Source organism: Tamandua tetradactyla, chromosome 7, assembly GCF_023851605.1.
Source record: "Tamandua tetradactyla isolate mTamTet1 chromosome 7, mTamTet1.pri, whole genome shotgun sequence".
Taxonomy (NCBI): Eukaryota; Metazoa; Chordata; class Mammalia; order Pilosa; family Myrmecophagidae; genus Tamandua; species Tamandua tetradactyla.
Window position 1 is genome coordinate 64457103 of NC_135333.1, and position 7670 is coordinate 64464772.

At 50.7% G+C, this 7670-nt stretch overlaps 1 protein-coding gene across 1 annotated transcript in view; it reads left to right on the plus strand.

Annotated features, from left to right (window-relative positions):
* Positions 1-3511, plus strand: part of SLC6A13 (solute carrier family 6 member 13) — a 42402-nt gene extending 38891 nt beyond the window's left edge. Inside the window, exons 10-14 of the mRNA XM_077167893.1 lie at positions 149-286; positions 977-1079; positions 1582-1682; positions 2629-2799; positions 3069-3511. Of these exons, the coding sequence (XP_077024008.1) occupies positions 149-286; positions 977-1079; positions 1582-1682; positions 2629-2799; positions 3069-3191 (636 nt within the window). The 3' untranslated portion in view covers positions 3192-3511. The remainder of the gene's footprint in view (positions 1-148; positions 287-976; positions 1080-1581; positions 1683-2628; positions 2800-3068) is intronic.
* Positions 3512-7670: the final 4159 nt, after the last annotated feature.

Sequence of the window (7670 nt, forward strand, 5' to 3'; positions counted from 1 at the left end):
AGGAAGAACCTTGAGGGGTGGATCCTGATCTAATCATGCCAGGGCATCTCTGGGGGCCTGAGATGGGGAGGGCCAACCCTGGGAGAAAGAAGCTACAGCTTCTATTGGGAGCTCTCCTTCCCTCCAATTCTTTTGCCCTCTCATCCAGTTTGTGTGCGTAGAAAGCCTGGTGACCGCGCTGGTGGACATGTACCCCCATGTGTTCCGCAAGAAGAACCGGAGAGAGGTCCTCATCCTTGGAGTGTCGGTCATCTCCTTCCTTGTTGGGTTGGTCATGCTCACAGAGGTGAGGGTCCTGGAAGCCAGAAGAGGGGATGCAGTGAGAAAGAGGAGTCAGGGGGAGCAGACCTCATGGTTGCAGGTCATGGTGATGGGGCTTCCAGGCTTCTGGGCACCAAGACTCCCTTTTCCATTCCCAGTAGACATAAAGTAGGCCAGTCCCTCCTCTGACCTTTGGGCCTCAGCCACCTACTCTAAGAGGTGGAGAAAGGATGGTCAGAGAAGTCCTGGGTTAGGAAGAACTGCCTCCCTGGCAAAGTCCCATGACTTTGCATCAAGTTCCATAGACAAACTTCAAGAGAAAAAGGGACCTCAGGGATGGACAATGTTCTGTGTGATGTCTCAAGGGAGAAGGATGGAGATGAAGCTTATCAACTTGATAATAACAACAACAGCACCTATCCTGATCCCTTACCAAAAAGTTCACACTATGTCATGGACTTCTGGGGTCAACCTGGAACATTCTCAGGGAAATCTATCAACAGCTATCATTTTATCTATCTTCCATCCAAAAACAATAATAAAAAGTAATGATTAGCTCCTATCTGTCTGGTGATTTATGTCCTACAAGCTACATTGCCTAATGCAGTCCTCACCAACTCTGCTTTGAGCCCCAAGGGTATGAGGATAGTGGGCATGGGGGAAAGTCTGTCTGTGTTCTCTAGATAAAGTTCTTTCTTTTGTCCCCTCCTGCCAGGGTGGCATGTATGTGTTTCAGCTCTTTGACTACTATGCAGCCAGTGGCATGTGTCTTCTGTTTGTGGCCATCTTTGAGTCCCTCTGTGTAGCTTGGGTATATGGTAAGTTTCTCCCCCACCACTCCCATCCCCTCCCTAGGCTCTAACCACATATTCTTCTACAGTACAAGGCTCTTAGAAGAGAGATATCTACTGCTCAACTCACCTTTTCCTGGGACTCCTCCCATCCCCAATCTCAAAAATCTTGAGAATTCTAAATTGCTGCCACTGGAAGGTCCTTCCAGAAGTGGTCTGGTCCACCCTCCTGGTTTTGAACTGGCCTATACCACCCTATATAGGCCCCTATCCTGTCCTATCCAAACCTTTTCAGCCTTTAACAACCCTGATAATGAGGAAGTTACTACATTTGCCTAAGCCAACTGCCTGCTACTGTTTGTGCCTCTGAATTCCAGGGAGGAATCCTCTTCCTGCAGTGGTTTGAAAGAGGACATCAGTCTTCTGTTTATTGAGTTCACCTGTCTTGGTCCGTGTGGCCTCCATTTTGATGTTTTGGATGCTAAAGAATGTCCCTTCTCCCTCTTGCCTCCTCTCCTCTCCATGGTAGGAGCTGGACGCTTCTATGACAACATTGAAGACATGATTGGGTACAGGCCATGGCCTCTTATCAAATATTGTTGGACCTTCCTCACACCAGCTGTGTGCACAGTAAGACAATCCCCAGGGGATAAAGCGAGACGAAGGGAGAAGGAGATGGTGGGGGCAACAGGGTGGACATGCTGTTAGACCTAGAAAACACTTCCCCCCGGGACTGAAAATCATCTTAGATTTTCTTCCATCCTCCCATTGGACTCTAGAAAATGGCAGCAAGTTCCTTTCTATTTCACAGAAGGGAAAAATGAAGAATGAAACTGTCAGGCAGTTTTCCCAACACCATGGTGGGAGTCTAATGTCTCAGGCAGGACTGAAGCCTGAGTGCATTTGTCACTCACGACACTATTAAAAACCAGAGCAGTAAGAGCAGCAACTATTGAGCACTGACAGTCCCAAGTACAAAAGGCTTTACTGGTACTAACTCACTGAATCCTCACAAGAACCCCCAAGAGGTAAGGACTGCCATTGTGCCCATTTTACAGATGAAACTGAAGCCCAAAGACATCGAGGAGTTTTCCCAAGCCAGAAAGCTAGGGTTCAAACCCAGGCAACCTGGCTCCAGAGTCTGAACCTTTAACCCCTCTGTGTGGCTTCCTCCCACTTATCTGTTTATATCAGTTTCCTTTGAGCCCTGACTGCATGTCAGATATAATTGGAAGTATGGGGCAGGGGGGAAGGAGGCATGATCCCTGCTGCCGATGTACTCACAGGACTTAGCACCTCCCAACAAACACCCTACCCATCAAGCACATAATCGTGTCCTCCTTGGGGGTCAACCATGTGTAGAGGTGCCCAAGGGGGCCTGGAGTGACAGGGCAGGTACCCTGGAAATGCCTCTGGGGGGGGGGGTGAATTCTGAGCAGTATGTGGATGGAGATATGAGGCAAATTGTCCCAAAAGAGCCCAGAAGCTAATCCAGCCTTTGACTGAATTTCCACTAGGCCAGCTCTTCCAGGTGGAGGGCACCCTCAACCCTTTCCTTCTTTGCTCCCACCCCTAGGCCACCTTCCTCTTCTCTCTGGTCAAGTACATGCCACTGACCTACAACAAGAAGTACACGTACCCATGGTGGGGCGATGCTCTGGGCTGGCTCCTGGCTCTGTCCTCTATGGTCTGCATTCCCGCCTGGAGTGTCTATAAACTCAGCACCCTCAAAGGCTCCTTCAGAGAGGTAGGGTGTAATTAGGGAGCAAAGAGGAGGGGAGGAACCCTATCGGATGACGTGGGGTCCCCTTGATGATAGGTGAACTGCCTGCCAGGGGTAGAACCCGCTGTGGGTATCAGACAGAGACTGCTAACGCCAAGAGACAGACCTTGAGCATAGGGTTAGTTCCCAAAGGGTATGCTTATGGTGGGGAGGCGGCGGCACTGGGCATGGGAGAAGCTGACATAGCTGCCTTCCATTCCATCTCATGACAACCACCTCTATTTCCCTTCCAGAGACTGCGACAGCTCACGTGCCCAGCCGAGGACCTGCCCCAACGGAACGGAGCAGCAACCCCCGCTCCTGCTACACCTAGGACCTCACTTCTCAGACTTACAGAACTAGAGTCTCACTGCTAGGGGGGCAGGCACCAGGATGGAGCCTGTTGAGCCTGGCTTTGGGGACAGCCACAGAGGGGAGAGGGCAGAAGTAGCCCTACAACATTTTCCTGCCTCCCACCTGTGAGGATAAGACCACAAGGGATATTTTGGAATCTGCATTCTAAGCTGGAGGCCTCCCATTCCAGCTACCCAGCTCCAGGGGTGGCTTGAACAGACCTGAAATGCCAGCATCAAGGGCATCTGTCTGAGATGGGCCTTGGGAGGCTGGGCGAGAGCTTTGCCAGCCTCTGGGTCCTCTTACCCTTCATTCCATTAAATCCATGTTCTTATCACTGACAACTAGCACATCTGCCTGGTTTCCGGCCTCTGCTTTGCTTCCTTGACCACCTACCGCTTTAAAATTGTGGCTTTAGGTCCCTGTCTCCTCCCCACCTCCCCTTCCCAGTTGGAGATCCTTCTGGACTGCAAAGGTTGTTATGGGAAGAAGGGTGACGAGCCAAGCTGAGGGTCTCCACTGAGGCTGTCCCACCTCTCTCCATGCTTCCTATAGGCGCCATCCCTTCTCCTTCACTCTGTGGAATAAGAGAAGAAAATGGAGGAAGAAGGAAGGAAGAGATATGAGACCTAGCTACAGGACAGGAAGAAGGAAGACTGGTTGGGGCTTCTTCCTCTCCAGGTTTCCTTAACCGTGCCGTTGTCTGAGTCTGCCTGCTAAAATTGTGCCTATGCGCGTGAGCCCGGGGCTTGGGGCTGGGGACAGAGAGAAGGACGGGCGGTGGCTGCAGCCTGCAATGGGGGCGGGTATGAGAAGCCTTGGTGGAGCAGAGCACGGCCCCGGCTGCTCCGTGTCCTCAGGACCCCATGGCTCTTTCATCTGCTTGGAAGAGGCTGAGACGCTGGGTGCTGTCTCCACCGGACGTGGCCATGAGGGGGCAGCACTGCCATGGCACAGCTCCACTGCCAGGGCCTCGGCTGTGGAGAGGAGACAGAGGGTTAGGCTGCCAGACATCCGGAAGGAAGACCAAGTCTTTTCTCCCTCGGGGTCAAGGGCACGGCCACGGTTCCAGAGCATCATGCAGGAGTGTCTCCGAGCTGGGGGTGTGGATCCCTGTGTATTGGTGTGTGTGTATTTGGGAAAGCTGTTGAACACACCTGTCACTTCTCCTGAATATGTGTAGGCTTAGGCATCTGCCTGAGTCCCCCCGGTACAGACAGTTCTTCCTTCCTGCGCAGTGCAGGGAGACAGTGTTCTGTGATTCTTAGGTCTAAGGGTACACAGGCATCTTTGAGTGATTTTCTTAGTTTTTTACATATTGGTATGAAAATGCACTAAAATCTTCGCCAATTTTTGATGTTTATTTTTGTGCTGGAAGAGATTACAGCTGTTAATGATAGCAGCTCTACTGTGTGTGCCGCTGGCTGAGCCCTCCTGGAACATGACGTTGGGTTCCTCACACATGCCAGGCTCAATCGCAGTCCTGAGGTGGGAGAAAGAATCTGCCGGAGGAGCACGCTGACATGCCGGGCGCCACGTGCTTGCCAGCTTCACCCATTTGAGAATATTTCCCAAACACCTACTATGTGACACTGTGTTATGCTCATGACATAATGATGAGCAAAAACTGATACAATTTCTTAACAAATTGTGGCAAATTTTATGAAAGAAAAGGGCAAAGTGCTAGAAGAGGGAATAACCCAAGTTGGGGAGGAACCTGGTGACTCAGGGCTGGCGATCTGGGGAGGCCTTTCTGCGGATGTCGCCTCAGTCTCTCCATCCATCCACATTGCAAGAATCTGCTAAGCCCAGGACGTTCAATACTGACGGATCTGATCCCAATGAAGAGATTCACTGGTGGTGGGATATGGTGGGGATATAACCACAGGCATAAGAATCGGGAGATACAAGGTTCTAGCGTTAACCTGGCTGTAATTGCCACGTGCCCTTCTGGAAGTTATTCGGAACTCAGGTTCTTCGTTTCTCAGGTGGAAATAATTCTGTGCACCTCCCTACACAGAGGTTTATTGTCGGGTTCAAATGAGGATCTGGGTGTGAGAGCCTTTTCAGATATGCAGTAAGAGGTCATTAAATCAGCTGGGGGTGGGGGTGAATAGAGTTGCTGAACCATCTGCCTTCCCCGCCTGGATATGGATCCTGCAGTTCTTAGGGGAAGGTGGCACAAAAAGAAGGGTGCCCTTTCCTGTCTGGAGGCCACAGCTATTGGAGAAGAAAGGCAGATATTGGGACAAGTGATAGCTGAATGGAGAGAGCAGACCACAGAAAACTATGGAGAGTTAACAAACGGCAGCCCGTGGAGGCGGGGAAATGACTTATTAGGCACTGAGAGGACCCAGCTGCTTGGGACCCAAACCTCTGTATGTGAACATGTATACACACAGGTAGGCCTCAGAGCCACAGGTGCACACACACACACATACAGTCCTTCATTTATCTGGGAATAACTGCACACAAGCAGAGACACCATGGTCAGTTCAGCTTATTCCTTTAAGCAGTCCTGGCTCTGACACTGACCCTCTTACTTGCTGTGTAACCTAGGGCAAGTCAACCTCTCTGATCCTTAGTTTTCTCCTCTATAAAATGGGAATGATAATACTTGCATCATCATAGTATTGTTGAAGTCCAGTAGAGTATATAGGAAGATCTGCCCTGTTTCCCATGGCCAGGGCCCCCGTGGGGATTGCGATGAACTAACTGTCGATAAAGCAGAAAAGCCTGGGAAGAGCTCAGGGCCATCTTTGCTGTTCACTGCCTTCCCTAGCATCTGCCATCAGGCTACCTTGGGCCCCAGATTGAGCTAAGATTTTTCTAGGAGGCAAAGGAGAATTAGCTCTAAAATAACCCTGCATCCTGTGGCCCACAGTCCTGCTCAGCACAGCAGCATTGTCCTAGAAAAGCAGAGCTGGCTTGAGTTCTCCAGTCAAGCCTACCCCCTCCCAGAAAAGGGAAGCCTGAGATCATTTTTTCCCCAAAAGTTGCATATTCATCGCTCCATTCGTCTATCTGCCCATCCATTTGTCCTTTCATCCATCCAATGAACATGGAATGCCTACGCCAAGCCAACACTGTATTAGATGCTAAAGACAGAAACAAAGAACTATGAAATAGGGTCCCTGCCCTTTCCACATTCATGATCTGGAAAACAATACGAGGTAGTAGAACAGGCATGGCGTTTTGGAGCCAGAAGCCCCACCGTTTACTAGCTATAAATCACTTAGCTTCTATTTGCTCCAGTCTTCTTTCAAGGTTCTTGTGAGGATTAAATGAGGTAAAGCGTACAGCATCTTATCTGAGTTAGATGTTCAGGAAATTGGTTCCGGCCCAGGGCCTCTGAATACACAAGGTGACGACACCTGCTAGATGTTGTGCAACTAAAGGGCAAGTCTTGGGGTCAGAAGATGAAAGTGGTGAGGAAGACTTCCTGTGGGGTACAAGGATCCTTGCTGCAGCAAACTAATGGATTCATTGAGCCAAAATTCATCCTGACTTGCGACCCTCCCCGGTGTGGAAACAACCCAATCTCAGCAAGGCTTTCCAGGCAATGCAGGGATTCCCATCTTTTGCAAAGACGAGGATCTCTGGTCTCCAGGAGTTTACTGATTGGTCTGAATACCCAGTGAGAGTTGGGGGCTGCCGGGATTGGGTTGGGCCTGAGTAAGGGAAGACTCCAGGTTAAAAGCTGGAGGCGGTCAGAGGAGGACAGGGAGGGGAGGGGCAGCTCTCTTTTAGGAAAAGCAACCTCCACGCCCTGAGCCAAGTCGAACAGAGTAGCTGTCCTCCTAAAAGGTGAGGAGAGGTGACAACACCTGCTGGACTACGTGCATCTTAATGGTACAGCCTGTGCTTGCTCACCACGCTATCCCAGGTCCGCATGAAGACTGACACGTTGTAGGCATTGCATACATTTTTTTTTGAATGAATGAATGAAGAAAATTTTCCCGCTTGCCCAGCCTGAATCTCTCCTTTCTCCTTCCTGGAGAGACTGGCTATTTAGTTCTGGAATGGTTGCAGCTAGTTACTCTCATGGATCTCGGTGTCCCTCTGGAAGAAGCTCTGTGGGGGACACGATGTTCCCACATCAGGAACACGGCAGACCCAGCCACATGGGTGCACACTGTCCAGACGGAGCCCAGAGTTCACAAGAGCTTGAGTTCTGGCTGGTGCTACTCTGATGGAGCTGACCCCAGCTCCGCTTCTGGGCAAAGGGCCTGTGAACTGAGAGTCCCTCTGGATTCCACTTGATGGGGAATCCCACAAGGAGATGCCGAGAGAGGTCTGAGAGACCTTGAGTGGTGGTGCTTATGGAAAACTACAGACTGAGAGTCTCACTTCACACCCCAGCCCTGCTGGGGAAGTTCTAAAACACAAAGGGGAAGCACACGTAAAGGGAAACTTCCCTCCTCCCCCCCCCCCAACAAGTTCCCCTCGGTTCACACCGCCTGGAGTGAAGAAGCTACCTTCATCATCTGAGTAGAGACACT